At 38.0% G+C, this 21,188-nt stretch overlaps 1 protein-coding gene across 3 annotated transcripts in view; it reads left to right on the plus strand.

Annotated features, from left to right (window-relative positions):
• The window catches only part of NaPi-III (Na[+]-dependent inorganic phosphate cotransporter type III), a 139,677-nt gene extending 125,222 nt beyond the window's left edge, over positions 1-14,455 (plus strand). For 2 of the 3 annotated variants that reach the window (XM_065237098.1, XM_065237099.1), the window contains exons 2-7: positions 4,608-6,005; positions 6,067-6,492; positions 6,558-7,152; positions 7,224-7,577; positions 7,639-7,824; positions 12,129-14,455. In XM_065237098.1, the coding sequence (XP_065093170.1) occupies positions 5,813-6,005; positions 6,067-6,492; positions 6,558-7,152; positions 7,224-7,577; positions 7,639-7,824; positions 12,129-12,450 (2,076 nt within the window). In that variant the 5' untranslated portion in view covers positions 4,608-5,812 and the 3' untranslated portion in view covers positions 12,451-14,455. The remainder of the gene's footprint in view (positions 1-4,607; positions 6,006-6,066; positions 6,493-6,557; positions 7,153-7,223; positions 7,578-7,638; positions 7,825-12,128) is intronic. The other variant, XR_010518789.1, reaches the window with a different exon arrangement.
• Positions 14,456-21,188: the final 6,733 nt, after the last annotated feature.

The following is a 21,188-nucleotide window of genomic DNA, read 5'->3' on the forward strand; positions in this document are numbered from 1 at the left end:
AAGATATTGAAGACGTATTCAATCCTAATGTGAATGATATAGAAAATTTAATTTTAATGTTATGTTTAATTGGCAGAGTATGAAAAAATGGTGGTCTTATTTCATAAATTTTTATTTTATCTTATTTAGAGAATAACTTATATGTATTATTTCTTAACATTGTCAAACAACTGTGACTGTAACTGTGCAATTTTTGTGTACCAGATATCGTCTTTGCGTGGTAAAACAAATCTTCTAGTTCTTCTGACATTTTTTCGTATTGCTCAGTAGATAGGGGAAATGGCTCTAATGTTGGCCAATGGTTCTAAGATTAGGCCCATCGCTAAAAATCTGCTTTTTTTTATATATCTTTATTAAGGAGACTTTCAGCCGTTGGCCACAAAAAAAAAATCTGCTATTTATCAATTTTATGTATATGAACGCGTCATTGGGACGGACTAATAGATATTTATGGTCGCTTTTGAAAATTTAGTCGATTGCTGAATTTATGTATGGGCCTAAATTAGGGGCATTTAGGCCGACATAACATCCATTTCCCCTATATAACAGAAATTCAATTTTGTTATGCTTTTGTCTGTTTGTTTGTTTTTTTCTTCCTGGGATACGATTCCTAGACTATTTAGCATTAATTTTACATTTTCGTGGATTGTGCACACACATACATTATGAGTACCTTTACTATCAAGTAGCTTACAATGTTTAGGTCTCAACGTTGTAAATAAGGTGAAGCCAATTTTAATACGCGCATACGTTTCTTCAAATATTGTACACACTTAATTCAGATCACCGAAGTCGGTAGGATTTTACCGGGTTTTTGAACAGCAGAACAAGTCGGTAAAATAATTGAGGATTGCAACGATTTTTGCCTGAAATTATTAATTATTTTGTCGGACATTTGTTCTAAAGTCTCAACATTCGAAATTCTATGTACTTCGGTAGTACTGTACCAGGGAGGCAACTTCAAAATCATCTTCAGAACTTTGTTCTGAATCCTTTGAAGTGCTTTTTTCCTGGTAGTGCAACAACAAGACCATATTAGCATGACCGGTCTAAAAACTTGTTTATATATTAGAAGTTTATTCGTGAGGCAAAGTTTGGATTTCCTGTTTATAAGAGGATACAAACATTTTATATATTTGTTACATTTGGCTTGAATGCCCTCAATGTGATCTTTAAAAGTTAATTTTTGGCCAAGTATTAATTCCAAGATATTTCACTTGGTTTGACCAGGAAATTGGAACTCCGTTCATAGTGACTATGTGACTACTACTAGGTTTCAAAAAATAAGCTCTAGGCTTATGTGGAAATATTATAAGTTGAGTTTTGGAAGCGTTGGGAGAAATCTTCCATTTTTGTAACTAAGAAGAGAAAATATCTAAACTTTTCTGCAGTCTGCTGCAAATAACACGAAGACTTCTTCCTTTAGCGGAAATGCCTGTGTCATCAGTGAACAAAGATTTGTGGCAACCCTGAGGCATACCATTACCATATATACCGGTGCATTGAACTCTTCTACGATTCTATTTATTGACCAAGAGTGCGGTAACACTGATAAAACTTTTATCTGCTCATTTCTATCATCAGGAGCTGAATTAAACTTATTTTTTAATTGTTTTACCATTTTGTCGAATGCTTCTGCTTTACTGATGTCTATTGGATCCATATTAAAAAATTATGTCGTACTGCTTGTGTGATGTTTGTTGATTTTGTTACACGGTACTTCATTGTTCTTCATGTTCCTTAATGAAATTGGTGAAATATTCAATGTGAACGATGCTATTGAATATTTCCACATTATACGGTCCCTGTAACTGGTCCGCTGATGCAATTGATTCTAATGATGGAATTGACGGTACTTCTGTAAGACAAGAAAAGTAAAATATGAATTAATAAGTGTGCAAGGTTTAAGCAAGTATTTTTTTAGCCTACAAATAAAAAAAAAGGTGTAAATTTAAATTATCGATCTGAGTATTCTTACCTGGTATATCATCAGGTTGGTGGCCACTTGTTGATGGTTATTCATCATTTGTTGGTGGTTCATACCCACTTGTGAATGGTTGTGGATCGCACAGATCCGAGCGTGGTTTTTTGGATGTATATCTATTGTGCTGAACCAATGCACGGCATGACTCACAAATGCGCATCTGTACATTCAGTTGGTGAGTATATTCCATAGACTGCATTTTTTGAATTAATGCTGGTGTTAAGTAACGTAGTTTGTTTCGGTTGCACTTGGGATTCGAAATACCAGCACTGCATTTAAAAACACTTAAGGCATCCATGAGAATAATTATTATTAAACGTTACAGTAATTTACTTTCTCACTGTCACTGTTTCTGCACTACATTTAATAGGGTCGTATCTACATCTTCACTTAAATAGCAAATAATGTATAACTACAGACAGGCTTGTGGTCGTACCTACATCGTACCTTTTTTGTACATACATCTTAAACGGAAATAATATATATTTTCTAGGTACATTTTGTAACATTGAAACTGGTTTTCTCACTCGTTGAAAATATCTTGTTTGCGATTTATGTGAGTTGATATATCAACACCCATTATTTGTATAACGTCCATATCTCCGACCCTTGTTGACCCTTCCTTAATATTCAAAAGCTTTATAACAGATCATTTTATTTTTCATTTGGAGTTTAACTCAATCTTATTTAGTGGTAGACGTGAAAAACGTATTTCAAAATTTTTAAATTTGTCGTTCCCACCCTGAAAAAAAAATCATACATTTTATTCAGTGCGAAAACGAAACAGTTTTTGTTGAATAACTTTTTTCCTTTAAAAGTGCCCATCTTGGGATGTATCAACGAGTTGTAGATAAATGGTATGTCTATCTTTAGAAAAAGTTTCAGATTAAAGAAAATTGTGTTTTTAAGCAATCTCATTTTAAGTTTTAAATTTTTTTTTTTTTAGTGTGGAAAAAAGACTTATGTTTTTTTTTTAATTTTCTTACAAAAGCTCATTTATTTCTCTACAATCCATCCTTTGGCAACATTTTTGTAGGACTTGACATTATTGAGTTATAATTTTTTGAAGAAAATGATGACAAAAAAGTTCTGCCCTTTCCAAATGTTGGTCTAGATTTTTTTTAAAGAAAATAAGTATTGCATACAAGTATTGCTGGAGTAGACGAAATCTATACACTTACAAAGTTTCATTGACATCTGAGAGGGTGCTGCCAACCATTTGTCGAGTTAGCGTGAAATTCGTCATGGAAAATAGATGTTTCAATGGTTGTTTCAAAATCGACCACAGGAATCCTTTTTAAGTAGTTATGATATCTCGGGTGTCTTCTTGGTTCTTCTTCATGCTTATTCTTTTTCTTCCTATTTTTTTATATATCAACGTTTCATTTTAGTGTTCATGAGATTGTGCTAGGAGATCTCTATAGGGTGAAGCCAGAAATACCAATCAGTAATTTGATCTATTGTAGTATATCCCTTGCCCTTAGTTTAGTGCATGCCGTATTACTCCATAACTATTGAGAAATGATGAAGTATTCGATTTTTTTTACAGCTGTCATTCTCGTTTTTACAGTTGTCAAACTCATTTTTTCCTTGTTTCAAGATCATCCTCGGTGGACAATGCCGAGTCTTGTCACTATCAACAAGGGATAAAAAGTAACAAGGACTAAGATGGTGTCCTTTGATTTCTGAAAAAATCCTGATCCCCTAGTTTGAAGTAGTCAGGACTAGGAATCGGTGGTAGATCTTACATCGGATGATATTACAAGCTGTTAATTCGTAGCTATCAAAAATCAAGCTAACAAAACTCACCAGCTAAAATTCATATCTATCCGTAGTATGTTTGAGTTTCACCGTCACTGCTGGCAGCTGTAACTTTGTGTCTGCCATCGGTGAAGAGTAAAGAGAGATAGTAAACTATACGCACTAAGGTTATTTCCCCGAAATCTGTGAAATTTTACCGAAATCTCAACAGCTGAACGTTCGGAAAATCTGTCAAAAATCACCGCACTGTTTACCGAACGTTCAGTTGTTGAGATTTGGGTAAAATTTCACAGATTTAGATAAAATAATCTAAGTGTGTATTTTATCATTCTAAGAAAACGATGTGCAACAGAAACATTTTTGTGTCGAGTCAGCTCTCAGCTTAATTATTACATGTTGTGAATAGTCTCTCAATATCAAAGGAGCTTGTAAAATCGATATCAAGCATGATATGTTGTTCCAATATCACGCGTGATGTTGAGAGCGTATGAGCGCGTAAAAATATCATTTGATTGATGATTTTGTCAACACTGAAATAAACATTATTGTTACCAGAGCCTTGAAAACATAGGACACAAATCTTTGATTTTTTTTTGTTAAATATTGCTTAGTGTCGATACTCTCCACAATCGAAACGGTTGTCCGTTTGGCTCCACATTTTGACAGTCCGTTTGGGTCTGTTGGATTCGTCTTCGCCAGTCTGAGGTTGCTATACCGTTTGTAGTTCTGATGACTTTGACGAGGATTTTTTAAATTTATTCTGGCTAAAATATTTTACATTTATTAATTTACTATAAACAATAGTTCCTTAATGAAAATAGGCTAAAAAAACTCGTTCTTTCTCTGTTTTTTTTAATTGCAGACATGATCAAAACCACTACTGACACGAGCTGTCCGATTTCGCCCAGGATACGTTATATGGAACAACCGCTTTGACCGGTTCGAGCCCGTAATTCAACGCAACGTTTGTAAAGACATCCACAGCAACACACCTTACTCGAGTTTGGTTTTGGATTGAAGATTTAAGAGTAGCGGTTCAGTATTTTCGTTTGATTTCAACCAGACTTGGCCTGCTGATACACGGCAGAGAGTTGTACTTCGATTTTATCGACGTGAGAGAGAGAGAGAGAGAGAGAGATTTATCAGTTCCTTAACCCTTGATTTTGTGGAATTTTATCGACCTAAATTGTATAGCTACGAATAGTTTGCCCTAGTCCTAGCTTTCGTTTTGGGAAGTTTTTATCGTAGAAACTCTCCCGCACACATAACTGCCTGGGGTTCCTCCAGGTCCGCGTGTTGTTTCTCACATCAGGTACCTTAACTTTTTAACCTTCTCCAATCGCGTAGTTCTGAACCGAAAAGGAAAGCGAACGCTGACCAGCTTTTTTCTTCAACAAACCTAAACCCCCTGAAACGATGGCTGTTTTTACAAAACTCTGCTTACCCGATATTGTCAAATTAAAACGCTAGTTAGTAAAGCCTTTGTCCACCCCGTGTTCGAGGAGGTCACCAATAGAATTTACTAATTTTAACGTTTTTTAGGTACAATATCAGTTACTTTACATCGGTTTTTCATAATCGTTTGTCTTTTTTTGCAAAGCCACTTTTTTATTTAATTATTATAAAAAGTACACTCATAAGAATTAATATAAATAATTAATAATTTTAATATTACAATTTTAACGAGTACTCTTCGCTAGCGTAGTGCTTAAGCATAAGTACTTCGGTTTGTTAAAAACAAAAACGAAAACACACGATACTACACATTTGTTTTCGTGAGTGCACTCTATTGTATCGTGTTTGAGATTGATCATATTGATAAAACAAAGGCGTGTTGGAACCTAAAGAAGAGAATAAGAAAGTTGGTATCGCTCTGAAACCTCTCCTTGGTACTTGATAGCAAGCTACTTAAGCTCTATATCTCATACTCCTACCACGTGTTCTATTGCATAAAGCGAGTATTTATTTTCACATCGGCGTATCTCGTTAAGATTCCACTTATCCCCTGATCCCGAATAAAACCACAAATCTCTCAGTTCCAAATCTACGGAAAAAGAAAGCATCAAAATGGAACCTTTTTCGCCGGAAATCCTGTGGCTGGTAATACTTGGCTTTGTGATTGCCTTCGTATTGGCGTTTGGAATCGGTGCGAATGATGTCGCCAATTCGTTCGGTACGAGTGTCGGATCCGGTGTCCTCACGATTCGACAGGCCTGTTGGTTGGCCACCATCTGCGAAGTCTCCGGAGCAGTTTTGATAGGTAGGCTTAATTTACTTAATTAATAAAAGGTTTTTTTTAATTCACAAATCTTCTCTTTTAGGGTACAAAGTATCGGATACGATGCGGAAAGGTATCCTAGACGTGGAAATGTACAAGGATACGGAAATAGAACTCATGCTCGGTTGCCTTTCGGCACTGGCTAGTTCCGCCCTTTGGCTTCTGGTGGCTACCTTCTTCAAGCTGCCAATCTCTGGTACGCACAGTATCGTTGGCTCGACAATCGGGTTCAGTTTAGTTGCCCGTGGCATGCAGGGTCTCAAATGGTCCACCCTTGGTACGATCGTTGGATCGTGGTTCATTTCACCGGTACTTAGCGGCTTGATGAGTGTTCTGCTATTCTGGATGATCAGGAAATTCATTCTGCAATCAAAAAATCCCCTGGAAAATGGGCTATTTGCTCTGCCATATTTTTACGGCGTGACACTTGCCGTTAACATGTTCAGTATTGTACATGACGGGCCCAAGCGTAAGTTTCTATCGATATATCCTCTGCGCTAAGCACAGTACTAAAAAAAAACTATTCTTTTACAGTTCTATACATGGATAACATCCCTACCTGGATAGCAATTGTCGGGTCCGTATCGTTAGGCTTACTTGTAGGTATACTGGTTCAGTTGTTTATTGTTCCATGGCAGAGGAGAAAGATTCTGAATCAAGAGACGAAAAGACGAACGGAATTCACCGTGGGCGATTCAGATTGCGATTCATCCTCGAATGGAAGTCCCCGTCGTCCGAAGCGTCCTCTTTCGTTGGTTGGCGATGGAAAGGGTCTTCCAGCCATCACCGAAACAACTGAACTGGTATCACTTTCGTCGCAACATCAGCACAATGGCTTGATCAAGAAACTGTCCATTGATCTATCGCCGAGTGTCATCAAGGGAACCAGCCCAAATCCGTACAAAATTGATCCCAAAATTGTGCAGAAAGCAGAAAATCTTCTTGCCGCCAACAAAGCCAGCCTAGACAACACCGATCTAACAATAACGAGCCTCAACTACATCGACGAGTACCAGTCAACGATGAACGGAACTGGGCGAATGGCGCTTAATTCGTACTTTGATCGCCGAAACAGTAGTAATCTTTCCCCAAAGTCACATGATTCTGCTGCGATGAATACTGGTGTAAAGTAAGCAGGACGTTAACATCAGTAACTCAAAAGTATCAAATATTCACACCTATCTCTTTCCCTATTAACAGAGACCAATCTCCAATCGTCCAAAATGGAAAATCGCCGGCCAGCCCCAAAAGTGATAGCACGCTTCCGATGGCAGACTACACACTTCCATCGAACATCATTCTTAACAGTACCAGAAATGATTTGACGAAAGACATGGGCAAAATTGAAAACGCTGCTGGACTGGACCACACACTGATTAGCTCGACTCTGTCGCCAAATTCGAGTAAAGTTCCACTAATCGGTGGCAAGGAAGGATCCGAAGAAAGTCGACATCCCATGAATGAAGAGAACGAAGACGTTTCGGAGTTGTTCTCGTTCCTACAGGTACTTACGGCAACATTCGGTAGCTTCGCTCACGGTGGTAACGATGTGAGGTAGGTCGTTTGATATAGTTCTTCAAAAACTGATCCGCTGATCAATTCGCATTTTTTTTAGCAACGCAATCGGTCCGTTGATCGCTCTCTTCATGATCTACCGGGAAGGCTCGGTACTGCAAAAGTCTGAAACTCCGCTAGCGATTTTGCTGTACGGTGGTGTCGGCATCTCGGTCGGTCTATGGCTGTGGGGACGTCGCGTCATCGAGACAATCGGCAATGATCTCACAAAGATTACCCCTTCGACGTAAGTGTTATGCTGTTTTTGTCTAGGTTTCGTGCGGTTTTTGGTTCCGCTTTGTGACAGCTCAAATTGACAACCGGAAATTTATTGTATCCGCCAGATTATGTACCCAGAGTAGTGATGAACCGAATAATTCTATTCGGCCAGGTATTGAACGTTTACACCAAAATGTTTATTGATATTTGGCCATTGCCCACCTTATAAGGCTGGCAAAATGTTTGAGCGAAATTTTGAAACGGCAAAGCGTTATGTTTATTGCGAGATCCCTTTCCCTTTATTGGCTGAGCAGGGAACGCTATTGAATAGACGCTGCCTTTAATAGCGACGATTTTTTTTCCCTAATACAAAATATTTTCTCACTTGAATGACCTGATCCTGAAAACATTCGTAGTCTTGTATTCTTAAAACCTTAGCCCAGCATTCTAAAAAGCTGAACTAAATTTGAACTATTGGAGGTGCTATAAACAAATACACCCGTGTCCTGGTTACACTGGATCGGAGTCAGAGCATGGACAGAGCCAACCCTACACGTTGACCTTTCGATTGCCAAGCACTTTAAGGCAGGGAACAACTCTCACGCTATGCCACCTAGCGGAGCTACTCAGAACTAAGTATGCCAATTTTCAACACCGCTTCACGGACCGCTCCAAGGCTGCGGGAAAAGTAGGATACGGAGTAGCAGATACGTTCAACAGTTTATTCTTTCGACTTCCCGATCAATGCTCCGTCTACTCGGTGGAGGCCGCGGCCATCTACTTAGCCATCACTACGCCCTCCGATAAACCCATTTGCGTTCTAACAGATTCTGCCAGCGTTTTATGTGCCTTAAATTCAGCAACATCAAAACATCCCTGGATCCAAGGAGCACAAAAGACCGCACCACCGAACACCTCATTTGTATGGGTACCCGGCCATTGTGGTATACGCGGTAACTGCGAAGCGGACCATCTCGCCGCCACTGGGCGCACCGGCCGGATGACTACCACACCTGCTCCCAGTTCAGACATAAAAACATGAGTGAAAAAAAAAAACCCTTCGAGACGCTTGGTACCAAGAGTGGGTTACGAAAAGGGGACCTTTCTTAAGGAAAATAAAGGACGACATCTTCAAATGGAAGGACACTACGAGTCGACGGGAACAACAGGTCCTATCTTGGCTCCGATCTGGACACACCCGAGTAACCTATAATATGGGCAGCGCTATATCTTTTCAGAAGTGGTGCGACGCCTGCAACACTATAATGAATGTCGAACACCTGATCGTCAACTGCCCCTGCTTCCATAACTTCCGGGTCCACAACGGAATTCCGGACAACATACGGCCAGGGTGTGTATCCAACCGGGAAAACCATGAAATCCGAGAAAAAACGGGAATTCGGATTAACCGGGAAAAAACCGGGAAAAATGCGGGAAAACCTAAATTGCACCGGGAAAGATCATATATACTCATCCTAAGTATTTTTTTTTAATTTTATATTAGTTTTGTAAGCCATTATTTGGTCTTGAAGCATCCTTTAAACTTTTAAACTTGTAATGTTACTTATAACACATACATCATTATATTCTCTTGCTTACAACTTTCATATTATTATTTTCTCTCACTCGCAATTTGTTCGCGCCCGGATCAAGCGGTGATTTTGTCGTTATTCCTACTACAATAGCTAAATTTATAGAATTTCATATGGTTGATTGAATATATTGCTTGAATTCTTTTGCAACAGTTTTCCTAGTGAAGTAGTTCTAGTATAAAGGCTGAGCGAGACATATCCTGTTACGTAGCTACTTCAAGATAGAGAATCAGATTCATGCCGTCTCAAACTCCTTGGAAACTCCAATATGCTTGGCATGCAAATTTTCGACAGTGGACATATAGATAAATTAACCATTAATTTCTGCACTTTGTGCTAACCAGATACCAAGATTAGATAAGAAGATGCATCTTCTATATTTAACTGTTTCAAATATACTGGGAAAACTAGGTTAGACAACTGGAAAAACCCCGAAAAGTCCGGAATCAGCAAATTTCCAATTCCAGATTTTAGATAAACTCTAGTTTAAAATCATGAAATATTTTCTATATTTTAGAATCATTAAATGTTTCTCGGACTGTGAACTTTCATTCTTACATATCGTTAATTATTCTACGCTTTCTTAAATGGTTTGAATTAAAGATAACGAATTACTAAGTACTAAGTACTCTAAAATGTACTCTTACAACTTTTTTGAAAATCGAGATTTTTCTCGAAAAATTTCCTCATTCCAGAATAATGATAATTATTGATACGATCCAGAACACTTGTCTAGGTTCCAGAGATATGAAAATTTGTCTATGTTTGATCTATATTAGAGACCTTTAAAATTGCTTGTCTTAAAATTGACGAATTTGTCCAAGACGTTGAACGATTTTCTTGCGACTCATTTTTTTTTTAATTTCAAGATTTCCTATTAAATTTCTATGTTTAATCTTTTACATCCCGAAATTCAACTAATTCGCGATCTGAATCTAAATTCAACTTATTCATCGGTTGGTTTCCAATAAATCGTGGCAGAAAAATGATTACTGTGTGAGGTTACAAATTAACAAAAAAAAAAAAATTATCCAATTAATACTGATTTTACGAAAACAAATTTATAAGATCCTTCAACCATTTGTTTTATCAAAAAAAAGCTTTAAAATGCTCATGGTGGCTTGGGAATTTATAATATGTGTCAAAGTGGATCGCATTCAACGACAGATTAGATTCATATCTTTAATATCGTATCGATCAATAAATGTTTCTATTGGTCACTTTTTTATTGTTTTAAAGTCACTATTTGGTCACTTTTTTCATTATTGTAGTCAATACTATTGTATAACCACTACCAGTCCTGCATGTTGTAGAGGAATTCTACTGACAAAATTGGTATCATTATGGGGCTTATTACTGATGTCACTTCACGGTGAAAACTTGTCACTTGTCGTCACGGTGAAGTGATTCCCATTTGATTTGCATGGCAATCACGTCTCTTATTCTGAGTATCACTTCCTTATCACCGTGTAGTGACACCCGTAATAAGGCCCTATATCTAAAGGTTTATTTTTGAACGCCTTTTTTGTGTTTAAGGTAGAGATTTTTTTAAATAACCGGGAAAAAACCGGGAATTGAAAAATGGAATTTGAATTGACACCCTGCATACGTAATGCTCTGTCTAACGACCCATCCACGGAAGCTGCTCTAATAACCTTTCTTAAGAATGCTGGATTGTTCGATACAAGTTAATCACCGACCCCCTATACAAAATAACGCACCGCACCCGGACCCGATTGACTTTAGACTGGATACCACACAACGATTATCTGATTACCCTTTACAACGACGACTGCCATCCCTTTTATGAACCGCCAATCACGCTGAACAACCACGAAACACAAACGTTAACCAACTCTGTAAAAACAACATGTACCAAGGGAACACCCTAAGCACACCTATTCCCAGGAGAACCCCCTCAGGGTTCCGAAAAATTCTAAACTACGTTACTAGGGTCCTCCCCCCTAGGGGCTTTCGGAGATGAACCCGCCTACCGCTGAGAATCTCCTAAATAAAGAGAAAACAAATAAGTCGTGTTTCTCAGTAACAACTGAACCGAATTGGACACAAACACGTCTAAATGAAAGGTATTATGATCCCATAGAATTATTTTCAATATTTTTCGTACATTTTCCGGTTTTTATGAAACTGAATCCGACCTGAAACGAATAAAACCCATCATGTGACAAATCAAATGACATGAGAATTCAATAACCAATTCAATGATAGTCTTTTGAAGTGCCCAGGACGAGTCTGGTCCCATCTGACCATGTTCCGGGTACCCCCGGGGTAGTGGCCAGTTTCTGACTAGTGTCAAAATCTATCATGCGATACCTCAAATCATATCAGAATTCTAGAACCAGTTCAATGGTAGTCATTTGGAGAGCCCAGCTCCACACTGGCCACATTCGGACATGTTCGGGGTATTTTTGAAGAAATGGCCAGTGTCTAACTTGGTTCAAAATCCATCATGCGATACCTCAAATCACATGAGGAGTCATCATATGAGCAATTTTGTCTGAATTTCTATTACTAAGAAGGGTCAGGTCTCACCATAGGTGAATTAATTCAGGGTTTTAACTTTAATGTCGATGGCTATGATCATTTTATTTCTGCATAAAGTGCATCGTCGCAATGGCTAGAGACATCTGATTAGCGTTTATTGAAATCTAACATTTTATCTAAACAATGAAAAGCTTCCAACTGTTCAACAGTACTAATATTCTCTTTTTATTTCTAGTGGCTTCACCATCGAAATCGGTGCCGCCTTTACGGTGCTGTTGGCGTCCAAAATCGGTCTTCCGATCTCCACCACCCACTGTAAGGTCGGGTCGGTTGTGTTTGTCGGGCAGGCCAGTGCACCAAAGAAGCTCTCACCGGACGAGGAAAAGGAGATGAAGCTGCGAAATCCGCACGAGCACCATCACTATGCCACAGGGCAACAGAAAGCCGTTGACTGGGGTCTCTTCCGGAATATAGTGTACGCCTGGGTTGTAACCGTACCGGTGGCTGGTCTGCTCAGTGCAGGCTTCATGTACGCACTGTGCGCCATGGTGCTGTGAAACGACGAGAATACTTGGGGAACAGAAAATAACGTCTAGGAAGGAAACTGCTTCTTCAACACAGTTGTTATTTGGTTGGATAATTGTCTTAGATCCTATTATGGATTTCGTTTCACGTCAGAGTTTTGAGAGCGTTTTATGGGTGAATGAGTTTTGTAAAAGTTTTATTTATAATTTGTTTTAGAAGGAAACGCATAACAGTCTGAAGAATAAAGATTTTGTAAGGTTATTTTTTGTAAAGTACTAAATGAAAAACTTGATGTTTTTTTTGTCCTGGTTTCCTTTTATGGAACAAACAATGCTTTTAGTTGTACTTCATTTTGATGGAGCTTATGGAAATAAATATAGTTTATCTCGATGATTAAGTATAATTGAGAATAGTTACAATGATAAACACAATAATTATTTTTAAGTGTAAATCTCAATAAAACAAGTGACAACCACAAAATTAGAACAAAATAAAATCGATGTTGAACAAAACAACAAAAACAATCAAATGAACTGCACTTGTTTCGACTCAATCAGTAAAATACGCTGTCAATTTTGTGCAACCGAATGCAAACGCTCACTTTTGCTTAAAATCATCTGGATCTAAAAATCAATCATGGCTTTTTCCACTGTTTTGCTTACATGTTTTATGCTGTGTTGCCAATTTTAACTATTTTCAATTTCATTTTTATTTAATTCACTCACCGCTGCGTAGCTTTTCGCTAAACCACCCACTAGCAGTAGACCGAAAAACGCTGGTTTAATTTTTACTGTGTCCAATTTCATCAAATGAAATCCGGTAGAAAATAACATTGATGTCCACCCATCGTCGACGTTCTAGACGTACCGTGTGGGCGGTAGTGATACTGCAACAGAAAAATGTTAATAAATGTGTTAAACATGTGAACTCGATCGAAATCGAAATGTTGAATTAAATGTTGGCTTATTAGTGCTCTAACGTGTAGACACTCCTAGATAATCCTTATAGGACGTGATGTGTGTTAAGAGAACGCAGAATCCGAAGCCATCCCGTTATTTTTCTTTCCCGCATTGAGATGTATTCTTCGTTCAAGATGCAAAATCCAGCAGCACGTGCGTTGCTTCCCAATACCAATTTAGAGCGTAACAAATCGAATTTCTCATTTTTATTTAAAATTATGATTTCTCATTTTCTATTATTAGCAGCTTATTAGAAAGAGCGAAGTAGGTTCCACTAATACTTAAGCATAGATCAACTCGTACACATACAAACAAAAAGTATTTAAAAAATGCTTACCGATAATAAATGTGTAGAACATTGAGTGCCCGTGAACATCCGTAGTCGAGCAGGAAACGTAAAATTTATATTAGAATTATTGATTACTTATATTAAGGGTGATACTTACAATTAAATAAAAAAGAGGTCAAGTGGAAAAAGATGAAACAAAAAAAAACAAACAAAACCAAAAAAATAAACATGCTAAGAAGGCATTTTCCATGGAACCCAAAAAAAAGTTGTTCTCAGAGCTGAAGTGCGTTTTTGTGAAAACTTCTGTAAAACGAAGCCACGCGAAGCTTTGGTCACTTTGATCTGATTGAGCTAGGTGGACAAAAGAAGAGTGCTTGGAAAATTGTTTGCTTATGCTTGGAGAAAAAAAAACCATCTCTCATTTTTGGAAATGATCAATACATAACCGTAGGAGAACAAAAATATGCTGGCATTCAGGAGTTACAATAAACTTAAGAATTTGTACTTATGAAAGCAATGAATCAATCCAATAATGGATTTCAGAAGAAGAAGACTTAATTTCATTGGAAATAAACGTGGTCGCCAAAGAAATTTCTGATCATGAGAGGCAGTACGTGTGCCCTCACAAGAGAAGTGACTTCGTTTCGAAGAGAAGATAACTAAGCAAATGTCGATGTTGAACCTTGAGTATTGTAATTTCGAAAAGTGAAAGATGTCACAAAAACAAATACAAGTAACATTGTAAGGTATATAGAAAGTAATAAATCTTTCATCCTGATACGATGTGTATCCCAGACTTTCAATTTCAAACTGCGCCACCATTAATAAACACTTAGAAAACAACAAAGCTGTGACAAACAGAAATCATTTTCTGTAGAAATTTCTATTCTATTTTTACGCGATTTTAATGATTTGGTCTGTATGGATCTCAAATTAATTACATCAAAATTTAGTGCGACTTGTCAGACATAATATTTACACCGACTTGTAACCAGCCTCCGATAAGGGCCCATGCATTAATTATGTCACGCTAAATCGAGGAGAAATTTACCCAACCGCCCGCCCCCCTATCATGACGTTTTTCCTATACCTAATCCATTGCTTGTCACAAAATCTTAGACCCCTCCCCCCTAGAGCGTGACATAATATATGCATCAACCCTAAGTTGAATCATGCGATTGCGATTGACAAGTTACAAAGGCTTGGGGTTAGCGGTAACCTTTTACAATGGTTTCTCTCATATGAACCGTTGCGAGCGAAAGTGGAACATAAGCCATTTTTAACAACTTAGGTTTTTTGCAGAAACGTCATCAGAATACAAGGGTTGCCGAAGAAACAGAGGCTGTCGACAATAGTCACACTCACCTGAGAAGTTTGGAGCGTTATAAAAACGGTTTGAAACCGTTTTGGGCAATTCTTTGGATTGGAATAGATAGAATAGCATGCAGCAGATAAATATAAATAAACACGTTATATATGCGCTGAGAAATTTCTAATGGAGGCCCGGCACTACTTAGATTAACGAGAATACGTAAATCCCTCTACATCTTACAATGGCCATTTCGTTGCGAGGAAAAGTGATACATGTCCATATAGAATTTCACTACATTGATTCCGACGTGAAATATCCATATAGAAGGTCACTATCTGCGGGAAAATTATTCAGTAGGTCAAGACCTTCCGGATGTTGGGATTAGATCAGAATTTTCTCACTACGTGGCGCTAGTGTACATGTGAGCTTCCTGTATAAGCTGTATCTCGAGATCCTGACAATCTAAGATCTTATCTTTCTTTATTAAAGAGACTTTCAGCCATTGGTTGGTTCATCTCTGGCGACAATCTAAGAAGTTTGCGTCTTCGACAAAGATGTTCTTGAGGCCAAGACATTTCGGATGGTGGACATTTTTGTTGGATGGTGGACAATTAGTTCAGAATTATTCCACTATGAGGCACTAGCGTACATGTAGGTGTATAAGATTTATTGTGAGATATTGATTATCTACAAAGTTGCTGTCTTCTGGAAAGTTATACAGGTGTCCAATGCCTTTTTTCAATTTTATCACTACGTGGTGGTAGTTTGCATGTTTACTAGATGTATAAACTGTATCTTGAAATTCAAACCATCTGTGTTCGAGAATTTTATTGTGATGAACAAGGTCTAACGGATGCATAGTTGTCAACTAAAGGGGGAGGGGATAAAGCACTTTGCACCCTAATAATTTTCAGATTTTCATGTAAACTACACGTAAAAATTGATTTTGTCCCCCCAATGTTCAACTCAAGTTGGCGCCACTGAATTTATATAAGAATCTGAAAATTATTGGGGAGGCAAAAGTGCCTTGCCAACCTACTATCCACCCCCTAAGTTGGTGCCTATGAGCGGATGGTAAATAGACAGTTTCATAATTTTCTCACTACGCGGTGCTAGCATGGAGGTAACTGTAAGACCAGAAGGTCCCAAAGAAACGTACTATCTTCGGTCCCAAGCTAATCGATGCACCCCTCAAAACAAAGGAAAATCAACGCACCCCTCGTTAGTTTCGAATTGATTGTTGGTGCTAGTGTACTTGCAAGCAGACTTGCTTCCACTCATTTGCTATAAAAAATGATTTTCGGAATTTTGGAATCATTAGATGATATTTTTTACTTGTTAGATACAAAAAGAGGTTAAAAGGCAAGTGTTTGCCACATGTAACCTGTCAATTTCGCTTTCAGAATGTCACAATCAGCGATTTCACGACTTGCGAGCGCTCACTCTGAGTGAACGCTCACGAATCATAAAATCGCTGATTGTGACATTCTGAAAGCGAAATTGACAGGTTACATGTGGCCAGGCATGGAAAATCATTTGCATTCATTTCGTGCATTCATTTACATTCATTTGCCCCTAACTTTTTTTATCAAAAGAATTCCGCAAAATAATGTATAAAGCTTTTGTAGGTTTTGTTATTAACTACAACTTTTGATAACAACTCAAATCCATATCTCTTATGCATGACGAACCAGAGCGAACAGAATCCACTACTGTTTTTTAGTGAATGTATTTTACATTCACTGAAAAACAGTAACAAGTTCTGCCCCGAGGGGGGCGACACATCTAATTCTCAAGTTTAGATGCTCAACAAATCTCACAGTAGCGAATCAATCTTCGAAAAATCTTCTTTCATTTGTCGCATCTACTTGCATCACTTTTTGCAGGAAATCTTATGAATCGTCATCAATCTTCTTTCAATCTACTCAGCGTGCGTGCAGCTAGCCACAGCAAAACACTTTTTTGCATCGTAGATAGAGTCGTCCCCCTCGTTCTGCCCGCTCTAATTCGTGATGCATAAGAGATACAGATTTGAGTTATGGGCAAAAGTTGCAGCTAATAACAAAACCTACTAAAGTTCCACACATCATTTCACGGAATGCTATTTATGACAAACAGGGCTATTCTGCGCGGCGTGTGAGGTGAAGTGACAGTGAAGTGATGGTGAAGTGATAAATGTCACCTCGGGTGAGGTGACTCTCCATTTGATTTGCACGGAGAGTCACCACACCCGAGGTGACAATTGTCACTTCACAAGTGAGAGCGTGGCACCTCACCTCACACGCCGCGCAGAATAGGCCTGAAAAGTTAGAAACAAATCAATGTAAATGAATGCATGAAATGAATGTAAATGATTTTCCATGCCTGCATGTGGCAAACACATACTTTACAACCTCTTCTTTTAAGTTATGCCGCGGATACACTTCGATGACAAACTATGAGCATTAGCAATTGTATAATAATTGTGAGCACTATACAACAACTATCAAAAACTATACAAGTGTGACCATGGATGTGCTCATTATTTTGTTATACAAATAATGCTCATGTTCATGGTTTGCGCATACAAGTGTATGGGGACCCGTACAGAAGGCCGAATCACAAAAGGCCGAAGCACAAAAGGCCGAAACACAAAAGGCCGAAAATGTTCTAAGGTACCACAAAAGGCCGAAAATAGAAAAGGCCGAAAGCCAGAAAGGCCGAAAACCAAAATGGCCGAAAATTGATCAAAAACTGAATTTATTGAAAACCGCATCCAAACAATCTGTTAATGTTATTGCACTTTATGTTTCGTTTCAGAATGAATAGAAATATCAATTTAATTTAAACCCCTAGACATACTGTTTACAATGGCTGTGAAAAAGATGCAGCGTCTTGGAATAGTTTTTAATACCCAAAAAAAAAATTTTTTTTTTTCATGAATAATGTTTTATTGTAATCTTGACAAAAATACTAAATCTTTGAAATTTATAGTCAAAGAATAATATTAAAACATTGGAACATTTTTGTCCTTCTTATTGCATATCAAAAATGAAATGTTACGAATGAAAAACGTATTTTTATCAAAGTTGCATCGCAGTTCCTGAAATCAATAATAAAAAAAAATGTTGCTTAAGTCCTTTTTTGTTTTGACGACAACAAAAGAGCAACGCTGTCAACAAAGTTTACATCGGTGATATCGTCACTTTTCAAGCATATTTCTTTGATCTTTTCCAGATGGTTTCGTGATCCTTGTTGAACGTCGCCTTGCAATATGCGCAGAATCCGTCCTTCAATTGCCTGCTGCTCGGTTCGCAATTCCAGGATTATTCTGGTAAATGATAAATGGTTGCATCCAACAACCTCTGTCCAGCGCCTATGCCAAGCTTCGAGTGAATTGGTCGTTAAAGGCAGTTGCTCCTTCACCACTTTGTGATTCGACCAGAGGGCAGGATGAAACATCGGCCTATTGTTGCTGTTTCGTCCTGAAACGTATGTAACATTGAAATATTCAAGGAAGCCAGCTAGTTTTACCGGCATATTGGCCTTGATGCACTCGAATGCTCCTGCAATTCTTGAAAACGGTAGAAATGATAGTGCCTAAAAAACAAAAACAATAATCTGCATTCACCCAGCGATTACTTAATACTAACCTGTAGGCGTTTAATAGCCATGTATACATCCATATCATTGGAATACATAGTTTTCAGTGCCCGGAAGTTCAGCTGTTTGATTAAATTTTGTGCAAAGTGAAAGTAGCACAAATAACATTCTGCATCCGGAAAGATATCCTTCATTACATTAATAACTGCTTTCTCAAAATCAGAGATGATGAACTTCGGACGTAGTTCAATCTGTGCTTCCTGACATACTTCCAGTAATGCTTCAAATGCGCATGTGTAAGTCTCTTGTGTTTTGTTTTTCAGAAGCATAAATACAAGGGGTACAACCATAGAGGTAACTCTAAGACCAGAAGGTCCCGAAGAAAAGTTCTCAACTTTTTGGCTCAGCTCTGGTACTGTCTTCGGTTCCAAGTTAATCGATGCACCGCTCGAAACATAGGAAAATCCACGAACCCCTCATTTTATCTGCCAAACTTTCATAGCGAATCAAAACAAACATAGTTTTGTACTAGAATTTCGACGGGTACGTTAATCGATTTGCTTGGGACCAATAGGCTAGTCAAGTAGTGAGCCAATTTAAAATCTTTAGTTTCCACCGGTTGGTACAACCATAGAGGTAACTCTAAGACTACTGGGTCCCGAAGAAAATCATTATTATTTTTGGCTCACTCAGTACCAGAACAACGGTCCCAAGCAGTCCCAAGCTATTTCACTCACCCCTGCATGTTCTGCATGAATACAACTGCGTCGTGATTCTGATATGGAATGGATCCGTTGATAGAGTACATTTGTGTGAATTCCAGAGGAACGGTTGCGAATGTACCATCAACCAGCCAAAACCGGGAGGCAGCCAAGCGCTGAAGGTTTGGTAAGGTTGTAAAAATCATAATATGTGTACTTTCGTTGCGGATGTATTTATGCAAGAAAAGCTGACCATCCAGCGTTTTCTTAAGTTCCTCTGGAACGATAAATTCACCATCCTGTTCAATCACACGTAGTCCACCACCACTTGCTTGCCTTTGCCTCAGAATCAACAATTTTTGCGATTTGTTTGATGCTCGGGTTTGCGTATTGGGTAGAAACTTCACGGATTATTTCCGAAGGAACTTCCTTCGATTCTAGAGCTTTCCGTTTAAGTTCAGCTTTGTAATTTTTCTCCATCCCGTCCAAAACACGGAGAACAAATTCGTTAAGTTAAGATAACAATCCTAATAGTTACTTTCACATGGAAAAATATTGTTGTTTGAAAGAAACCTATAGTTTTTCCAACATTAATTTGTCCGTCAACTCAATCATATCTACCTAGTAGATTCAACTGTTCATCTTATACTCAATTCAACTATAGCTTTGATCAATTATAACAACCGTCAAATGTAATTTATTTATATAATTTGGTTTCAAGTGATCATCATAAATCCACATACTTTTAACTTGTGATGCGTAGAGCAGGCGATAAGATAGCTGGCTCTCACGCAGATGAACACGGTTCAAATCTAAGTTGAATGTTCTTGTTCACTTTTTTATGATTTTGCCACAGACAAACAGACATAACACTCGCAAGTTGTTCATCGAACAAGCATTTAACGGTCAATTTAAAAGCATCCTAGTTGGTAGTACCGCCACCTGTGGCGCACATAGTCATTTCCCTTGAGTTTGACGTTTACACACTACCGCCATCTGTTCAGCGTACTACCCACCACAGGGTACTCAACAGATGGCGGTAATGTTTTAGCGACGGTGTTTTACAGTGAGACATATTCAATGATTTATGTCTGTTTGTCTGTGATTTTGCAGTTGTGTTTTTGAGATAGATAAAGAAGCAAAACAAACTTCCTTAATATGTCGATAATGAAGAGCAGTTCATTGAAAAATTTTGCTTTTCTAACAATAGTTTTCTTGAATCAACTAAAGCATAGTTGTATTTTGAAGTTTGACGTTTGTTAATCTACTGAAAAATATAGTTGAGCCAACCGAGGAGCCAACTATGTACTAAAGTTGTTGCCCTATATATATAGTCAAATCAACTATAGTTTCGGGTTATCTCTAAAACAATTGAACAATATAGTTATTTTGACCGGAAAAATAATTGCGTATGCTATAATTTGTTCTCCGTGAAGGGTTAACATCATGATTATGCACTTCCTTATGCACAACTAAAATGTGGACGCCATTTTGTAATCTTGTAATCGCACGACTTTTGCAGGCCTCGTCACTGTTTTTGGCATGTTTTCTGGTGGCACAGTCCCAGTAGAAGCGATCTTTAGCCTAATTTAAAAATAATGTTTTGATAAACAAACAAACAAACGTTGTACAGAAATCCATTGACACTCAGCATCTGCTTTCCTTTTTGGGAAATAACCACTTTCACTACTGGCACAACTTCTTCATCGGAAAACCCATTGAACTCTTCTTCAATCGCACTCATTTTCTTTCTAACACCAACCCAAATTTCGATCAAATCAAAGAAACGTGATGTTTTCGATTCAAAATCCTCGCTGCCAAAGTAAAAAAAATAATGAAAAGCACCGAGCGGAAGCAATCATGCCCTATCGCTTTTTCTCTCATTCAGATTCTGTAGCTTTTCTGCTCGCACAACTGAGTCACCTCG

Source organism: Ochlerotatus camptorhynchus, unplaced genomic scaffold (assembly GCF_037179485.1).
Source record: "Ochlerotatus camptorhynchus isolate MF236.1 unplaced genomic scaffold, CSIRO-AGI_Acam_v1.1 ptg000591l, whole genome shotgun sequence".
Taxonomy (NCBI): Eukaryota; Metazoa; Arthropoda; class Insecta; order Diptera; family Culicidae; genus Ochlerotatus; species Ochlerotatus camptorhynchus.